At 41.3% G+C, this 21101-nt stretch overlaps 1 protein-coding gene across 3 annotated transcripts in view; it reads right to left on the reverse strand.

The window, feature by feature from the left end:
- Positions 1-21101, reverse strand: part of LOC137385126 (retinoic acid receptor beta-like) — a 258678-nt gene that overhangs the window by 113037 nt on the left and 124540 nt on the right. For all 3 annotated transcript variants that reach the window (XM_068059951.1, XM_068059931.1, XM_068059941.1), the window contains one exon: positions 12651-12811. In XM_068059951.1, coding sequence (XP_067916052.1) covers positions 12651-12811 — 161 coding nt within the window. The remainder of the gene's footprint in view (positions 1-12650; positions 12812-21101) is intronic.

Consider the following 21101-nt stretch of genomic DNA (forward strand, 5'->3'; position numbering starts at 1 on the left):
AAACCAGCGATGGCGCCGAAGGCTGCAGACCTTGCTGCCTGGCTGGCTCCGTCTACAGGTAAGTACATGAAATCATTGGCACGTCAAAAAAGGGCATTGGTCACCTCTTTGATGCACCTGTGGGTCGCATACTGCCACATATGTCACCCGTAGATTCCTGGAAGGAGCCGCTGGAGAAAAAATTGAGTGCAGCAGTCACCTTGAGGGCAACTGGCATGGGATTCCCACTGAAGTCAAGCAGCTGCAGGTCATGCTGCAGGATTCTACAAATTTCTGTGACACATTGGCGCAGTGGTTAGCACTGCAGCCTCACAGCTCCAGGGACCTGGGTTCAGTTCTGGGTACTGCCTGTGCGGAGTTTGTAAGTTCTCCCTGTGACCATGTGGGTTTTCGCCGGGTGCTCCGGTTTCCTCCCACAGCCAAAGACTTGCAGGTGATAGGTAAATTGGCCATTGTAAATTGGCCCTAGTGTAGGTAGGTGGTAGGGAATATGGGATTACTGCAGGGTTAGTATAAATGGGGGGTTGTTGGTTAGCAAAGACATGGTGGGCCAAAGGGCCTGTTTCAGTGCTGTATCTCGAAATAAATTTCATGTGACATCCTTAGGTGTCTCTGACATTACCTCTGTTAACATTTGAAGGTAATTTGTCCTTGTCCTGAGGATGCAATGACGTGCCAGTGCCCATCTTCAATAAGGCTGTTCCTCGATGTTATCATTCGGAGCATCCGCACCTTCCCCTTCTGCCTGTTGCTGGTGTTCAGGCATCATGAGCTGACGGAAAAGAGCCCTCCTTAGTCTCTCTCTTTTTTCTTCTTCTAGTGGTACTAGACAAATTGGGTGTAAGAAACCCATGTCGCTGTGGCTTTTCTGAACAATAAATAACAGAGCGTCGCGATTCAGACTCTGTGGCTAGTGAGCTGAAACATCGAGCCAGTAAACAAGTCCGTTATATCTGCCTTCAAATTGCAGCCACGTAGAAGACATGCCCACTGTCGTTTGCCTCCTCCCACTCTCTTTGCAATCCTTAAATGTCCATGTGGTTTCCATTTGTCATTGGAAAAAATGGTGCACATGGCAGTTAGGGAATGTTTCCCCACCTTCCAACCTCCTCCTGCAACATTCCAGCTTGAGCCCAACACCCTTGACCCACTCAATGTTACCGTTATCCTTCCCTCCGTTACCATTGAGCCTCCCCCATTACCATGCACAGTGTAATCATCAATGTATTCACACCATCCCTCCCCACTGTTCCAACTCCCGTTACTATCGACATACTGACTCTTATCCTTGACCCTCCTCACATTGAACTGACCATTATTGCTGAGTCACATTCCCTTGCATATGAAGCTGTCAATACCCACCCATTAGTCTTGACCTTCCCCCGCCCCCTACAGAATACATTTGCCCCATTGACTGTGACTGTTCCCTCTGCTAGCCAGTACCCTCAATTTGCCCCACAGCTCCCCAATGTTGACAGCACTTATCCCTCTCTTTAGGCCCTTGCCAAATATCTTCACACAGTACTGATCTAATCCACCCACAACCCCCGCAGCTGACAAAATGCATCTTCACCATCAACATCAACCATTCAACAACCTGGACACTCCACTCCACCCTGCCCTGCTCCTTCATGCACCCAATCAACTCCGCCCTTCCCTCCCCGTCTACCCTCCCCTGCTTCTCCATGCACCCGAACAACACCAACACTCCCCCCCCGCCCCCCCCCAAACCACTACCCTGCCCTGCTCCTGAATCTGCAGGTAGCCCATTCTCTGAGATGATTCACCCTTGCGGGTCCCGAGCCTGGAGGCAAACATCTATTCCAATGCTGCCGATAGTTTAGTGGCTGAGTGAAAGAAAGAAGAGCACAGTCCTGACCCTCAACACCATTTTGAAACATTCATGAACTGGGTGGTACGGGAATATTGCTCGCCAGTCACTTAATCTGGCAGGTAGGATTAAATCATAACTATGCATAGAATATTAAGTATTCATGTTATTTAAATGAATGCAAAGCTGCAATCCGCCACCTCGCCGGGGGAACCCCGGAACACTGCAAACTAGCCACCGACCTAATTCCTCCAAAATATCCCCCCGCCAGGAATCCGGAAAAACACCTCCCACCTAATAATATCACCCCACACGCCACCAAATCAGCCACGACGAACTGCATAAATTCCCCCCCTTGGAGTTTCTTTTGGATACCTGAGACAAGCGGCTGAGTTTTTAACCAGTGCAGGACCCAAGTTGCTCTCACTCCAGCAACACTATAAGTTTTGAACCCTGCCTGCGGGCTGCAAAACATCCAAGTCTATCATTGCTGCAGATAGAAAGACCCCGGCGGAGAACGCCATCTACATCACTATCTCCAAGTAAACCCTGAACCAGCTGGCCACCTCTACCAGCTGGAAAATTCAGGACCACGAGTTCATCCGGAAGACCACTGAATTACCAGACTCCACAGGCTGTATATTCTTTTATTTGTTCTGGACTCTAATCCAACCAATCTATTCTTCTTCACTCTGTAACCTATTTGTGTGTGTGTAATTCTCGTATGTATGTGTGTGTGTGTGTCCCCATTAAAACTATTACTCTTTCTCAATCAGGCTATTCCCCCCCATTGTGGCCCTAATCTCCACTTCCTTAAGTTCAAGGGCCACATACTTGAACAGATATGATGAAGAACTGACTTAGCCATTCACTGCCAGACCTGTTTTGAACACATAAGGCACTATCGGGTCCTTCTCTCCTCTGTTGAGTCAGCTCACTAATCCAAGATCATCCTGGAATGCTAAGATAACCCCTGGCTTCTTCTCTCTACTGCAATCTAGCTTCTTAATCCCCTCTCCCCAGTCACCTCCACCTGCGAGGACTTTACGCACTTATTTGTTACTGAGATTAAGACCATCTGATCAGCTGCCTCTGCCGCATCCCTCCCTTCCACTAGCCGACTGCACCAAATCTCCTCCAAAGATATCCCTGTCCTAGCCTTGAACCTGAATCTTTCTCTAGTTTCTCTTCTATCTCCCCTCGCGCGCTCTCTGTGCTCCTGTTGTCCATGAGACCCAACCCCTGCTCTCTTGTTGCTAAATTACTGACCCTCCTGGTTTTACGAACATACGAACTAGGAGCAGGAATAGACACTCAGCCCCTTGAGCCTGCTCCGCCATGCAATAGGAACATGGCTGATCTGAATGTAACCTCGACTCCAGATTCCCACCTACCCCCAATAACCTTCCACCTCCTTGCTTATCAAGAATCTATATACCCCTGCCTTAAAAATATTTAAAGACTGCTTCCACTGCCTTTTGAGGAAGAGAGTTCCAAAGACTCACGACCCTCAGAGAAAAGATTTCTCCTCATCTCTGTCTTAAATGGGCGACCCCTTATTTTTAAATAGTGACCCCTAGTTCTAGATTCTCCCACAAGGGGAAACATCCTTTCCACATCCACCCTGTCTAGACCCCTCAGGATCTTATATGTTTCAATCAAGGCGCCTCTTACTCTTCTAAACTCCAGTGGATACAAACCTAGCCTGTCCAATCTTTCCTCATAAGACAACCCGCCCATTCCAGGTATTTGTCTAGTAAACCTTCTCTGAACTGCTTACAACTCATTTACATCCTTCCTTAAATAAGGAGATTGATTCTGTACACAGTACTCCAGATGTAGTCTCACCAATGCCCCGTATAACTGAAGCATAATCTCCCTCCTTTGTATTCAATTCTCCTCACAATAAATGGTAACATTCTATTAGCTTTCCGAATTACTTTCTGTACCTGCATACCTTTTGTGATTCATGCACTACAACACCCAGATCACATTGCATCTCAGAGCTCTACAATCTCTCATCATTTAGATAATATGCTTCTTTTTTATTCTTCCTGTCAAAATGGACAATTTCACATTTTCCCACATTATACTCCATTTGCCAGATCTTTGCCCACTCACTTAGCCTATCTATATTCCTTTGTAGCCTCCTTATGTCCTGTTCACAACTTACTTTCCTACCTACCTTTTGTGTCATCAGCAAATTTAGCAACCATACCTTTGGTCCCTTCATCCAATTTATTTATATAAGTTATAAAATGTTGAGGACCCAGCACTGATCCCTTGGCACACCATTCATTACATCTTGCCAATCAGAAAATGAATCATTTATGCTTACTCTCTGTTTTCTGTTCGTTAGCCAATCTTCTATCCATGCCAAAATGTTACCCCCTATACCATGAGCTTTTATTTTCCGCAATAACCTACAGTACGTCCTTTATCCACAGCACATGTTACTTCTTCAAAGAACTCCAATAAATTGGTTAAATATGATTTCCTTTTCACAAAACCTTGTTGACTCTGCCTCATTGCTTTGAATTTTTCGAAGTGCCCTGCTATAACGTTTTTAATAATAGCTTCCAACATTTTCACTATGATAGATGTTAAGCTAACTGGCCTGTCGTTTCCTGCTGTCTCCCTGCCTTTTCAAATAAAGGAGTTACGTTCATTATGCTCCAATCTAATGGAACCTTCCCCAAATCTAGGGCATTTTGAAAAATTAAAACCAAAGCATCAACTATCTCACTAGCCACTTCTTTTGGAACGCTAGGATGAAGTCAATCAGGACCCGGGGACTTGTCAGCCTGCAGCTCCATCAATTTGCTCAGTACCACTTCCTTGGGAATTTTCTTGAGATCCTCCCTTCCATTACCTGATTTATTGCTATTTCTGGGATGTTACTTGTATCCTCAATGGTGAAGACCAAGACAAAATACCTGTTCAATTTATCTGCCATTTCCTTATTTTCCATTATTAATTCCCCAGACTCACTTTCTATCAGACCAATGCTCACTTTAACTCTTTTCTTTTTAAATATCAATAGAAACTCTTACTATCTGTCTTTATACTTCTAGCTAGCTTTCTCTCATACTCTAATTTTTCCCTCCTTATCAATATTTTAGTCATTCTTTGCTTTTTTTATATTCTATCCAATCTTCTGACCTGCCACCCATCTTTGCACAATTATATACTTTTTCTTTAAGTCTGATACTATCTTTAATTTTTTAGTTAACCAAGGATAGTGGGTCCTCCTCTTGAAAATGTTATTTCCCGTTGGAATGTATCTATGCGGTGTGTTCTGAAATATCCCCTTAAATGTCTGCCACTGCATCTCTATTGACCTATCCCTTAACCTAATTTGCCAGTTCACTTGAGCTAACTCTGCTTTCATGCCCTCATAATTGCCCTTATTTAAGTTTCAAATACTAGTCTTGGACTCATTCTTCTCTCCCTCAAACAGAATGTAAAATTCATAATATTATGATCACTGCTACCTGGGGGCACCTTCACTATGAGGTCATTAATTAATGCTCTCGTTGCATAATACCAGGTCCAGTATAGCCTGCTCTCTGGTTGGCTCCAGAGCGTGCTGTTCTAAGAAACTATTCCGAAAACATTTTATAAACTCCTCATCTAGGCTACCATTGCCCATCTGATTTTTCCCATCTACATGTAGATTAAAATCCCCCATGATTATTGCTGTGCCTTTCTGACAAGCTCCCATTATTTCTTCCTTTATACTCTCTCCTACCATGTAGTTACTGTTAGGGAGCCTGTACACCACTCCCACGAGTGACTTCTTGGCTTTATCATTTTTCATCTCTACCCAAACCGTTTCTACATCCTGTTTTCCTGAACTGAGGTCATCCCTCTCTAATGTACTAACACCATAATGAATTAATAGAGCCACCCTTCCACTTTTTCCTAGCTTCCTGTCCTTCCTAAATGTCAGGTACAATATTCAAGTCCCAATCTATGTCATCCTGCAGCCATGTCTCTGTAATGGCTATCAGATCATACTTATTTATTTCTATTTGTGCTCTCAGTTCATCTATTTTGTTTCGTATGCTACGTGCATTCAGGTACAGAGCCTTTAGTTTTGTCATTTTATTATTTTTGTAATGTCTAGCCTTGACTGTTGATGACTGTTGTTTACTCTTAGATTTGTACTCTCTATCCCTTCCTGTCATGGGCTGTTTATCATTTCCCATATTAATACCTTTCTCTCTTGCCTTGTCTCTACTCTTTGATTTACGAAATTTGATCCCTTTCTCCCACTATTTAATTTAAAACCCTCTCTACTTCCCTAGTTACGTGGCTCGCTAGAACACCAGCCCCAGCACGGTTCAATAGTACAGCCCCCAGTTTCCCCAGTACTGGTGCCAGTGCCTCATGAATTGGACCCCACTTCTACCACACCAGTCTTTGAGCCACACATTCATTTTTCTAATTCTATTTACCCTATGCCAATTTACGCGTGCTCAGGTAATAATTCAGAGATTCTTCCCTTTGAGGTTCTGCTTCTTAATTTAGTGCCTAGATCCTCATACTGACTGTGCAGAACCTCCTTCCTTGTCCTGCCTATGTCGTTGGTACCTACATGGAGCACGACGACTGGATCCTCCCCATCCCACTGTAAGTTCCTCGAGAGCCCAGAACAGATGTCCCGAATCCTGGCACCAGGCAACACAGCCTTCTGGACTCCTGCTCTTTGCTGCAGAGAACAGTGTCAATCCCCCTCACTATACTGTCCCCTACTACCACTACATTCCTTTTTGCTCCCCCCACTTGAATAGCTTCCTGTACCATGATGCTATGGTCAATTAGCTCATCCACCCTGCAGCCTCCACTCTCATCCAAACAAGCTGAAAGAACCTCAAACTTGTTGGAGAATCACAAAGGCTGAGGATCCTGCACTCCTGCCCTTTGGGTCCCCTTACCTGCCTCAACTGCAGCCACACTCTCCTGTCCCTGACCAAATCAGAAGACTCTATCCTAAGGGGTGTGACTGCCTCCTGGTACAAAGTGTCCAAGTAACTTGCCCCCTCCCTGATGCATCACAGCGTCTGCAGCTCGGCCTCCAGCTCAATGACTCCTCGAGCCACAAACAGTTACTGCAGATGTGTTTGCTCTGGATCACACTGGCATCCAGGAGCTCCCACGTGCTGCAGCTGTGACACATCACCTGTCCTGCCATCCTTAATATTTTTTAATTAACAACTTAATTATTTTATTCAATTATTTATTTTCCTTTTTTATATATGTTATTAATCTTATCACCAGTTCCTGTACTATTTTAAACCTTAGGAATAGAATAGACCTTAACCACTTACCAGATACTCACCAAACAGCAAGCTTCTTCCCCTGCAGTAGAGTAAGAACCAAATCCTACAGGGTGAAAAAGTTAGAAAAAGCAAAGGAGCACCTCCTTCCCCAACTCCCCGAACTCCCAGCACTCTGTTCAAGTCGAGATGCCTGTATTTATCTGGTCTGAAATTATAGAGATTAGCTGAGCCCCAGGTACAGAAAATCCAGTTCAAGCTAGTTTCCTTAATTAACTACAGCTCTTCCCAGTGGATAGTTTGTATATCCCTGCTTATGCCCGCGGATTAAATTTAGAATTTAAATGGTAACTTTCAGTTAAATGTTAAATACAAACAAAATTAGATTCTTAGAACGAGATTAAGATTCCCTCAACTCACCAGCACTCTGTTCAAGTCACACTCAGTGCTAAGTCGCACTTCTTGTTAATTGATTGTGTTAACTGTTATCTCTGCTCAGGTACTGTCCTCTTCTCCTTTAAATCTGCTGTCATTACCTCTCTCCTCAAAAACACAACCCTTGATCCCACCATCCTTGCAAACTAACGACCGATCTCCAACCTTTCTTTCCTTTTCAAAGTCCTGGAACATGTTGGTGCCTCCCAAATCCAAGTCCATTTTTCCCAAACTCCATGTTTGAATCCCTGCAATCAGATTTTTGCCCCTGCCACAGTACCAAACCAGCTTTTATCAAAGTCACAAATGACATCCTATTTGACTGTGACAAATCCCTCCGCATCTTCTCGACCTGTCTGCAGCCTTTGATGCGGTTCACCACACCAACCTCCTCCAACGCCTTTCCACTGCCATCCAGCTCGGTGGGACTGCACTCTTTTGATTCCATTCTTATCTACCTAATTGTAGCCACAGAATCATCTGCAATGGCTTCTCTTTCCGCACCATTACCTCTGGTTTCCCCCAAGGATCTATCCTTGGCCCCCTCCTATTTCACAACTACATGTTGCCTCTTGGCGCTATCATCTGAAAACACAGCATCAGTTTCCACATGTACATTGATGACACATAGCTCTACGTCACCACCACCTCTCTCAACTCCTCTAGTGTTGCGAAATTATCAGACTGCTTATCTGACATCCAGTATTGGATGAGCAGACATTTCCTCCAATAAAATATCAGGAAGACTGAAGCCATTTCCTTTGGTCGATATCACAAACTCTGTTCCCGAGCCATTGACTCCATCCTTCTTCCTGGCAACTATCTGAGACTGAATTCACAATTTTAGACCCAAGCTAAGCTTCCGACTGCATATACCTGCCATCATGGAGATCACTTACATATCCACCTCTGTAATATCACTCGACTCCGCCCCTGCCTCAGTTCATCTGCTGCTGAAACCCTCATCCATTCCTTTGTAGCTCTAGAATGACTATTCTAATACATTCCTGGCTGGCCTCCCACATTCCACCTTCGCTAAACTCGACATCATTCAAAACTTATGTCCTAACTCGCACCATTCACTCATCATCCCTATGCCCACTGATCTACATTGGTTCCCAGTTAAGCAACGCCTTGATTTTAAAATTCTCATCCTTGTTTTTAAAACCCTTCATGGCCTGGCCCCTCCCTATCTCTGTAATCTCCTCCAGTCCCACAACCCTCTGAAATAACTGTGCTCATCTAATTCTGGCCTCTTGAGCATCCCTGATTTAATCACTCTAGCATTTGTGTACTTCCAGCTGCCTGGGTCCTAGGCTCTGGAATTCCCTCTCTAAACCTCTCTATCTCTCTACCTCGCTTTCCACCTTTAAGTTGCTCCTTAAAGCCTCCCCTTTTCACCAAACTTATGGTTATCTACCCAAATATCTCCCTATGCGGCTCAGTGTCCCATTTTGTTTTAAAATGCCTCTGTGAAGTGCCTTAGGACATTTTATTATGTTAAAGGCACTATACAAACACAAGTTACTGATGATGTTATAGATTAGTCAGTGTAACATTGATGGAGAGTATGCTTCTAGCGGTAATAACACAAGATAAAATGAATACTTACTTTGCAAGACATGGGTCAATGATGGACAGCAAAAATAGATTTGTAAAAGACAATTCGTATCAGGCAAATTTAATATATTTCTTTGAGAAAATAATGATGTGTTATGATATAAAGGAAATGCATATAAAGATGTTGTGTATATGGATCTTCAGAAGGCGCTGCACGAGGTTTGTTGAATAAATTACAGTGCATGGTATTAAAGGGAATATGGCAGCATGGGTGGAATGTTAGCTAAAGGACAGGCAGTAATGGTCATTGCATATTTTTCAGACTGGAAGGATTGTGCCCGAAGGGTCAGTGTTAGGACTATAGCTCTGTTCAATGGATAGAAATGAATTGGACTTGGGTATCGGGAGCATATTATCTAAATCTGCAGACTAAATAAAAATAGAAAATATGGTCAACTGCAAAGGGGATGCTAAGCAACTTTATTAGGATATGGGCAGGTTAATAGATTGAACAGATAAATGTCCAATGAAATGTAATGTGGATAAATGTGAGATAATACATTTTGGAGGACGAATAAGGAGAGAAAATATGCACTGAATGATAAACTTTGCAAACAGTAGAACATAGACACTTAGCGGACCTGATACACAAATGTTGAAGTGATACAGTTGATAAAGCTGTTAAAAAAAAAAGGGACTCGAAATTTTATGAATAGGGCCAGAGTGTTCAAAAGCAAAGAAGCACTCCTAAACCGTACAAATTATGGATGGGGTGGAAGTTAGAATATTGTGTCCAGTGTTGGGTGCCCTACCCTGGCAAGGAAGTCACATTATGGAGAGTGTACAGAAAATATTCATTAAGTTGACACCAGGGATGAGCACCTTTAATATGAGCACGGACTGGAAAACTTGGGCTCTTCTCATTGGAAGAATGATGATTAAGAGCAGATCTAACAGAGGTGTTCAAAATCATAAGGAATTTTGATTAAGTGAATTGGGTGAATGATTTACACTGTTTGCTGTCTAAGTGAATCGGGGGCATAAATTTAAGATTGTTACTAAAAAAGGAAAGGGAGATGTTAGAGGACATTTTTTATGCAGAGGGCTGTTCAGACATAGAATGCTGTGTCAGAAACAGTAATGAACGCACAATCTGTAATAGCTTTAAAAGATAAGTGGATTAACATTTGAAGAAGAACAATTTAAAAGAGTTTAGGGAAAGGACAGCGGAAAGGTACTAAACAGATAGTTCTTTCAAACAGCTGATTCCAGAGCAATGAGTTGAATGACCTCCCTGAGCTGCAAAACCCTTACAATTCTATACAATTCTTGGCACTGTGATACTATTCATAAGTGAACAGCCAGTCTATATCTCATACAAGATCAGACTTCTGAGAATGTTTAATGTGAAAACATAACTGCAGATTTATATGCTCTACTGGGACTTTTCATATTCTTAATATGACCATTCACTGATGGAGCAGCATGGGGACATTTGAAATTTTGGAAGCCCACAATAAATGCAGCTCATTGGCACCTCATGACTTGATTTGTCCATCACAGAGAGTTATGGAGATTTGAAATATAAAGCAGAATAAGATCAGCAGCATCCCACAGTTTTTTTAGGAGTCCCAGTCCTTTCCCTTCCAATGCCACAAAATATGAGAGTTTCTAAATTTTTGGACCATTTTTGAGTAGCCTCCAGAGGTCCCTTTAAGGCTGCTCAAATCTTGTACATTGCACTCTCCGTTAAATGCAAACAAATTTCGGAGTCTGAATCTGAAATGAGTGCCCGAGCCTTATTTCTGTTTTGAAATGAGGCCTGGGCTCACTTTGACTGCCTAAAAAAAGTCCCCGGCCAATTTCGCAGCAGCCTGACTGCCTATGCTCAATGAGCACGGGAGTCTATCCTGCCAAACTGGTTATTGTTGCCTATTTTAGGCACATAAAATGCATGCAGCGAGGCTAAATTGGGATCCCAGCAATTTAAATTACATGCAAATGAGGGTCAGATGCCTCTGAACACAAATTTCCTATAACAGTACCAGGTGCAGCTCAGCAGCAGACTGCTCCCAGTAAAGCCTGGTGTTCCTGCTTCAGCACTTGCTGCAGAATGCAGTTAGTCTTTTTTCACTTTCTGATAGAGGCCAAGTTGAGTACTATAAATCCCAGTTTTTGTTTTGTTTACAGGTAGACAAAAAGCAGCAACCACAAGTGCCCCTGCCTGCTGAAGAAATTTCACCTGGTCATATCCAGAGCCACTAACAACTGTTTATCTATCACGGATTAGTTATCCCCTCCCCCTAAACGTGCACCCATTCCATACCACCTGGAATAAGAAATGCCTCACAATAAGCCTAACATCCTCCTCCTTTCACCCATCATCATTCTTTACACTTGCTTTCCATGTTCCTCCGCCTACTGTTTGGCACCACAGTGCTGCCCATTTGACATCTCCCTCCAGGACAGCCTGCAGGAGAACCCACAGCCTTGATGGCAATGTTACTGTCATACTATGGCACAGCAACACAAAGACACAGTAGATGGGCACTTTAAAATGACAGGGAATAGCAGAGATCATCAATTTTTTACTTGTAGCCATCAAAACTGATTACGTTACTTTCAATTATTCTGAACCAGCCGACAGAATTTTTTTAAAACTCAAGCTTCAATAAGCAGTATAACACAGCTATATCAATATAATTCTGGCATGATGTTTTCACTGTACTTTCCCCTTGAATGGTGCTGCTGCCTTTCCAAGGCACAAAATGCTTTTGAACTTCTCATCTTCACTAGCCTTAGACACAGAAGTGTACCTCTATGCACACCTGAAAGGAAGATGAGGGTCCACTGAAAATTCAAGCGTTAATGCCTTTCTTCAGGAAGGCTGCTTGTTGCACCCCCATTGCACCTGGATAGCACTTGATTAGGATAATTGGCCATTTTATTTATGACTACTAACACAGGTTAATATATACATTTATTTAGGTTCTGCCACATCAGTTTAGCAATACCGCTGAAAATGTTTCTTACAGTAAGACAATCACTGACAGGCTCATTCTTAATATAGTCCTTAATGAGTTTTGACAAGAGGTCATTGACCTGAAATGTTAGCTCTGTTTCTTTCTCTACAGATGCTGTCTGACCTGCTGAGTATTTCCAGCATTTTCAGTTTTTACTTCAGATTTCCAGTATTTTGCATTTTCTTTTATTTATACATATATAGATATATAAATAGTCATTTGGTAGTACAGAACTTGAGCATTGCTGAAAACAGAGACATTTTGTTGAAGCTTTTCATCTTGCACTCACCAGGACAATTTGCAAGAATACCAATGTAAGGGAAAGCAACGAATTTATACTGTATGAAAAGAGAGTGCTGATTGGTTGGCAAGTGGATTCTGATTGGTAGAGGCATTGCCATGGAGAATGCACCAGTTTATGGTGACTGACAGTTAACTGCCAAGCCTTCTCAATCAGGATGACATAATCAACTATTCAATGCCTGGCTCAAAGAAACAAATATCTGGCCCAATACTTACTGTAGTGTATTTTCCCAGCTGGCAAAGAGAAGGAAAGGTTTCCTGGTGAGCTTTGCGAATCTTTTCAATTAGATCCTCTAATTCTGCTGTCATTGTATAGCTTTCTGAACATTCTTGCTTTGGCGTCTCCTTTTTCTTTTTGTTTCTGTCATTTCTTACGGCTAGAAGAAAAATGAATCACAATTAGGCATATTTAACATGATTTATGCAGCATCTTTCAAACCCGGCAGCAAAATATTGCACACTGTGAATTGGATGAACTATTCTTGCCAATCAATTATTATCTGAGGTAGATGACACAAGTCAATATCTTAAGCCACAAAGTGGCAACAACATTGCATAAACTTTCCAATTATAATAGGCTTAGAATAAAACAAAGAAAATCTCTATGCCGATCTTTAGTGTGGACATGCTGTGCTTATGTAACACAGAACCAAATGGTCAAGCCCTGTTTGTACTAGCTCTCAACATATTCATTCATGAATGCATATGCACATTATGGCAACATTCGCATGACTTTCAAACTTGTCACTTCTATGAAGACAGCTTGCAGAGGGCTTGGCAAACCATTTTACAAAGTAGTTCAAATGTGATTATGAAAAGAAGGTGGTAAACGTACACAGAAATATAACAGGAAACAGGTAAGGTTGGTATATTGTAAATAGCAAAGAGGATTCAAAACCATAATAACAAAGGGGAATGTCTGTGGCAAAGCCTTTTTTTGTTTGTTTGCCAAATACACGATGCAATGGCAAAAGACGCGTTACAATCTGTCACCTGGTAAAAATACACAAAGAATTTGGATGGGGTTAACAGTGGGCAGGCAGAAATTGCACTTAGATCCCCCAGGAACTCCTGCCCGAGGTACTTACAGATGCTACCATCTATGATGTTTTGCACTAAGCCCACTTTGAAAATGAACCTAGAGGTTGAAGACAAGGAGACAGGCAAAGGACAAAGAAGGGAAAGAGATTCAATTCAAAGCCATCCATTTTGTGCCTGAAAATTGGATGGGCAACTCAGTGGCCTGATAGCTATGGCCTGCCTGACATCATATTCAGGTGAGCCTGTAGATGGTGCGCAGGTGCCTGTCTGGAACAGGTGTAAGGCTGATTAAATATACCATTTGTGGTCCTTAGAGAAATCGCTGTTGGTCGCTTAAAAATATGACCAGGAAATTTTGAGTTTTTATTTTTGTGGGCCCAGGAGAAGCAAGAGTACTCTTCCTGGGCCAACAGAAGTTGTTGATCCTTCTGCCCGTCCAATGGAAATTCTCCCCAAGATCATTTCCCCATCACTAGACCAGACCACAATCCTTGGCTGGTCAGCTGCAGCTGCTGGCTGTTTGGCAACTCTTTGGTGGCATTTAAATGAGGCTTGAAATCAAAACCAATTTTTTTCCCTAGGAAATCTAAGGTGAATACTTTTTGTTCAACGCATTCCTTCACTGCCAAATAAAAAAATAATAATTTTGTCACGTTTATCGTTTTCCTCAAACAAAACCGCTCTATGTATTAGGTTTCCTTGTCTCAAAGTAATCTGATAATGTTGCTGATAAGTAAGCATTTCAGAGTGCTCCCCTGATTGTAATGAGGGCCTGGCTTTGGAGCTGTCCGACCAAAGGAAGACACAACACCAGATGGTTACACAGTATCCCATATCAGTTATATCAGTAGCCTTTTATCCTGTCTCACCAGCCGACGAAGGAGTAACATCAATAGCAACAATGGAACAATCCATGTCCTAGATGGTGTTACACTTCTGGTTGAAGAAAATGGTGATGAATTGTCAAAAGAGAAAGAAACTTAGAAATTAGAAAAGGGAGAAAAGTAAGTCTGTTTATGAATGTGAATTCACTATCACGCTTAAGATCTTGGTTAATGTTGCATGTGATATTATGGCTTTTCAAATGGTCTTGATTTTATACATGTTTGCCCTTAAGAAAGAATTCAAAACAAGTTCATTATCAAGAAAACATGGTTAATGGACATAAAAAGAAGAAAAAGGACTCAAAGTATTTATTGGCCATTGGGGCATGGACACTAAATGAAGCTTAAAATTCATAATTTGTTGATAGTTCATTTCTGTATCTTGGATGTTTTTGAAAATTGACATACTATAGTCATGTTTCACACATTCAATCAAATCTAATTATTTCAAAATTGCAGGAGCCAATTCTTCATTTCAAAGGCTGATTTTTTTTTTCCTTTTTCACATTTTTGTGTTCATCAAGGTGAGGGATGTTAGTGCCGGGAAATAGAACTCTTTCCAATTTGGCATCAAGCATTCCAAGATGCAAAATAAAGTTCCCTCTGTTTTGCCATGACCTGAGAAAAGCTCAGCGTGACATTTATTTCCATTTCCCACAGCACCCATCCTGTGGTCTCTCTCAATGAGACTGCAAATTAGTGCCAGGTTAGGTAAAACCATTTTGTGCTGTAGACGCCAAGAACTAGACTGAGACTGTACAAACTCATTTTACATAGGACTCTTACAGCCAGCAGACAAGACCTTCACCCTATCTGGGATGGATTTGAACCCAGGTATATGAGGTGAAAGGCCAGCATTGAACTTACTGCTCCCTCCCTACTTTTGAGGTTTTACACTCATCTTCCACCACAACCATCCAGCTTAGTTCCAAAGCACAGGTGCTTTGCTGTGTAGAGTGACTGCACTATACTCCCCCACAGCAAAGGAAATTCAAATGAAGAATTTCCCAGAAGTTTTTGTGCACATCATAACAGTTGTTTTTGAAGTAGCAATTGCCGAACCTGTGACTGGGTCTACCACCCACCTGTTTTTGTGGTGGTGGATAGTGTATGGTCTGGACCTCATTTACTTTGGTGAACTGAATGGACATGAATTCATGACATCATCTCAAAATGTTATACAATTATCAATCTTGCTCAGAGTTGGCAAGGAAGCACAAATGTCACACTGCTGCAGCAGGAGGCATTCTTATGATGTTGGGGCCAGAACTTGTTGTAAGGACACCATTTTTGCTCTACATCTGGTTAATGTCTTACCAAACCTTACAGTACATAACACTGGGTGAAAAATGAACATAAATAATCACCAAATGAATTAATAATAAGAACTATAGGACAGGTGTTTACAACTTTAATGGTCAGAAAATCCTGCAGTATGCTCTTGACCTCTGACACAAATTTTCCACATTTGCTCCTGATGTGTAGGTCAGCTCAAATTTACCATAATAAATCAATCCAGATCTGATACCTAAAAGGTCAAAATCTAAAAATTCTCCTTGCATGTGCATTGATTAAATTTGGTGTGTAAAATTATGAATTAAATAGATTATCAGGAGTTAGTTTTAATACATTTTATATTATGTCCAGGTTTTGTGACCTGTCTCTTGCCTCCCTGGACATGGAAGAAAAGACTCTTGAACAGCGATTGAAAACTAAATTCATAGAACAACATCAGTTTCAAATATTCTTTCACCTACGGGACAGAAGTATTAGCTTCAGGACTTGCTATAAAATGTGAGATATGTTTTCCCTTGGCCACCTTTTGGTTGGGTGGTGGAGGAGATGGGTGGGGTTCACCTTCACCGCCTGAGTGTAATCTGGCAGAGCAAATCACCTGTTCACTATAGAATCCGCCCGCTTTCCAATCCATTGATTTCAGGGAGTCTCAATCTTTGGGAGCCGATACTGAAAATCCAGACGCACAATGCACGTGACTTCCCAACTAATTAAATGAACGTATGAATTCAATACTACAGAAAGCCTAGAGGAGTATAGAAAGTGGAGGGGTGAAATCAAAAAGGAAATTAGGAAAGCTAAGAGAGAGCAAGATCAAGGTGAACGCAAACATGTCTTATCAATAAATTAAGAGTAAGAGGATGACTAAGGAGAGAGTAGGGACCATAAAAGACCAAAAAGGTAACCTATGTGTAGGGGCGGAAGATGTTGGTATTGTTCTTAATGTTACTTTGTGTCTGTCTTCACAAGAAAGGGGGACAATGCAGATATTGTAGTTAAGGAAGAGGGGTGTGAAGTATTGGATGTGATAAACATAGGGCGAGAGGAAGTATTAATGGGATTAGCATTCTTGAAAGTTGAGAAATCAGCAGGGCCTGATGAAAGGTACCCCAAGCTGTTAAAAGCAAGACAGGAAATAGTGGAAGGTCTGACCAACATTTTCCAGTCTTCCCTGGATGCAGGTGTGGTGCCGGAGGATTGGAGATTTGCTAACATTGTACCTCTGTTTAAAAAGGGAGCGAGGGATAGACCAAATAATTACAGTCCAGTCAGTCTAACCTCAGTAGTGGGAAAATTATTGGAATCAATTCTGAAAGACAGGATAAACTGTCACCTAGAAGGGGACAGATTAATCAAGAATAGCCAGCATGGATTTATTAAGGGAAGATCTTGTCTGACCAACTTGATCGAATTGTTTGAAGTAGCAAGAAAGATTGATGAGGGTAGTGCAATTGATGTGGTCTACATGGATTTTAGTAAGGCTTTTGACAAGGTCCCACATGGCAGACTGGTGAAAAAAGTAAAAACCCATGGGATCCAGGGAAATGCGGCAAAGTGGATACAAAATTGGCTCAGTGGCAGGAAACAAAGAGTAATTGTTGACAGATGTTTTTGCGACTGGAGGGCTGTTTCCAGTGGCATCCGCAGGGCTCAGTACTGGGTTCCCTGCTTTTTGTGGTATATATTAACGATTCGGACATAAATGTAGGGGGAACGATCAAGAAGTTTGAAGATGACAGAAAGATTGGCCGTATGGTAGATAGTAAGGAGGAAAGCTGCAGGAAGATAACCATGGATGAGTCAGGTGGGCAGAAAAGTGGCAAATGAAATTCAACCCGGAGAAGTGTGAGGTGATGCATTTGGGGAGGTCAAACAAGGCAAAGCAATACACAATTAATGGGAGAATAGTGGGAGGTGTAGAGGAGGTGAGGGACTTTGGAGTGAATGTCCACAGATCCCTGAAGATAGTAGGACAGGTCGATAAGGTGGCTAAGAAGGCATATGGAATCCTTTCCTTTATTAGCTGAGGTATAGAATATAAGAACAGGGAACTTATGCTGGAACTGAATAAATCATTGGTTAGGCCATAACTTGAGTACTGTGTGCAGTTCTGGTCACCTCATTACAGAAAGGATGTAATTGCACTAGAGAGGGTACAGAGGAGATTTACGAGGATGTTGCTGGGACTGGAAAAATGCAGCTATGAGGAAAGATTGGATAGGCTGGGGTTGTTCTTCTTGGAACAGAGAAGGCTAAAGGGAGATCTAATTGAAGTGTACAAAATTGTGAGGGGCCTGGATAGAGTGGATGCAAAGGACCTATTCACATTAGCAGAGAGGTCAGTGACTAGGGGGCATAGATTTAAAGTGATTGGTAGAAAGAGTAGAGGGAAGATAAGGAAAGATTTTTCCCCAGTGGGTGGTGGGGTCTGGAACTCACTGCCTGAAAGGGTAGTGGAGGCAGAAACCCTCAACTCATTTTAAAGGTGTCCTGATATGCATCTCAAGTGCTGTAACCTGCAGGGCTATGGACCAAATGCTGGAAGGTGGGATTAGACTGGGTGGCTCGTTTTTTGGGTGGTGCAGACATGATGGGCCAAGTTGTGATGGAATATTGGTATAATAGGCTTAATTAGGTAGACTTTAGATACAGTTAATATATTATACCTTTTAGAATTAAAGATTGAATAAATGGTGAGTTTTCAAGATTCATTGACATTCCCATTTAAGAACGTAGAGTAAAAACATTTCAAGGTCCCTGTTAGAATAGAATTTCTGTTGTTAGAGACTTGGAAGATAAATACACACATTGAAATATCCTGTGTGACATCAATAAGAGGTAGCAATAAACTTAATTAGTTTATGGGGTTGTTGATGCAGACAGATCAGCTCAAAAGCTTGCGTTAAGGTACCATAAAAAGGCAATTATCGATAATAAAATAATAAATGGAATGGACTTACAGGAACAAGAGGTCAGGTAAACACAATTATAAACATTTTGACCAGATAAATGCTCACAACTTCAAGAACAGAGGAATTCCAGTAAAACATTAAGTAGGGAGTGAGTTAATGATACTACCAAATATGGAAATTGAAAGCAAGAAAAACACACACAGAAAGGTAACACCTATATGCTAAGAGGTCATATGACACCTTAGAAACAGTATAAACACGAGAGGTTCTGAAGCAAAAAATTAGAAGTGTTGAATTCCTCAAACAACACTTCTCACTCTACGATTTACTCAAGGAATTTCAGGTAAAAGCTTACTTTAAATTTTGATGGATATTCTAAGATATTTTGCTGTAACAGTAGCAAGGTTAAACTTTTGGATTTCTGTTAGAAATAAGATTATGTGTTAAATCTCTTAGTAATATTTGATATTGTAATATACTTATCCACTTAGAAGTGTATTGCATGTTAAATTCTTTCATAAATATATAAAAGTTAATAAATTGTCTCATGTAGCATTCTGTATACAAATAAAAGAACCCCCACTCCCCTCTCTGTGTCTCTAAGTGGAGAGATACGTATTGAAGAGAGTTTCCCAGACTCTTGTAATATATGGGATATTTATGACTTAGCCATAATTATTAAAAATAGGCTATCCGAAAGATGGTAATATTCTCTGTTAATTTTCTTCCTTTGAGAGAAAGCTAGCTCAATTCTTTGAACTCATATAAGTGTCTATAAGAATTTATCTGGTTTGAACTTAATTAAAGGAGATTCATAAGGATGTACTCCTGATTTGGTTTAGCCTCTATAAGAGGTTAAAGTCATAAATCACGTCAAAGTGGCCTCTTTCTGTGGCGTAAACCTTCTATGGTTCTATGATCTATGATTCTGACATGCATCTCCAGAGGGTGAGGTTCCTGCCAACAGCACAGACTCAGAAAATGACTCCTTTATTATAAACATACAATGCTCCATTTAGTTCCAAACCCACATCACTTGATGTGACATCACCTGACTGTAGAGGTTAATATTAAAATACTGCTACAGTAACAGCATTTTTAAAAATTGTCAAAATATGCTCATAAATAAATGGGAGATTCTGCCATGCCTCAAAAACTGCTTGTCTTTGTGTGAACATATTCGCAGTATTGTTGGAAACAAATGGAAGGCTTGTCATAGCACAGGCCTAGATGGCACTTTCAGCTCCTGCTTAGTAATGCTAAAAACAACTACCAGTGTAACACAAAGTGAATAAAGAGCACCAGGATAGATGGGAGAGGATCAAGTACTTTTTTTTGGTGTTGGTCTTCCTGAATATATATCTAACAAAATCAAAAGCCAATTTTCATTAATACCAGTTGAAAGCTGGCCTGAATGAAAAAATGGGACAAGTGAAATTAAAAATTAGGCTTTTGTTCTCAGCGCAGCATGAGTCTACATATTACTCTTATCATGCAGTTTTTTTCCAAAGAGAACACATACATTTGGCATCTTACTGTTATGAACAATGGACCTTATAACATGATTATGTTTTAAAAATTGTGATTTTTCAAAGTTCAAGATGGAGTCCAGAAGGTCAGATGACCTCACATCCACTCTGTGAAAGGACAAGACAAAAGTCTTGGTTACCAGGACAACGGAGAACACAGATAAAGGACTTTCTTTTGAAAAACAGATATTGCAGGGATAATACCTGAAGAACAATAGGTTTCACCCTCCCAGACTTTTGTGTCATAAAACAAGGAGTCCGTAATTCAGATGATGCAAATTTACCAGGCAGCTGTTAACACCTGGGAACAAGGAAGGCTCAAGTGGCTCTGTGAAACCAGACTTCTGGACTCTGCATATTGGAACAGTACAATAAGTTCTTGACTTTTGAGTCCAGATGAATTTAACAGACTTTCTGAAGGCATTCAGGCTGTAAGAAGGGAACTCAGCGGTTGCAGCCTCACAGCAGGCTGTAAGCAAGGAAGACAACAAGTGGTGGCAGCTCAAGACAGAGAGAGAGGGAAGGGGAACACCTTCTCTCGGAAGCTGGATATAGTAAAAGGTTGCGAAGACTTGAATCTGTTTCAAAAGTTGAAGCTTGCAGAGAAGTAGAAGACGAGCAAATCACCAGGAAACGCCTTATTCACGGACGTTCAAGTCAGAAGTGCTCGGAGAAGTAAGCGAAGAGAACACTGATTTTTGAAAAGATCTGGGAGATACAACCCATTGCAACTAGGAGGAGTTTAGGACTTTTAACCACAAAGGATTTTGTCATCATAAAAAACTATGTATGACGTATAAGTGTGGCGTGTATTTTTCAAGTATTTTAATAAGAAAATACCTTTCATTGTTATTTGGGGTCTCAGCTACTTAAAAAGTACTATTCAGTTAATTGGGGATTTCTATTAGTTTAGTTGTTATAATAAAAGTCTTAAAATGTGAAATCTTGTCAAACTGGTCTGGGGGTTCATATCTCATATTTCTCACGTTAACAATCTCATTGAGG

The sequence above is a fragment of the Heterodontus francisci genome, chromosome 2, assembly GCF_036365525.1.
Source record: "Heterodontus francisci isolate sHetFra1 chromosome 2, sHetFra1.hap1, whole genome shotgun sequence".
Taxonomy (NCBI): Eukaryota; Metazoa; Chordata; class Chondrichthyes; order Heterodontiformes; family Heterodontidae; genus Heterodontus; species Heterodontus francisci.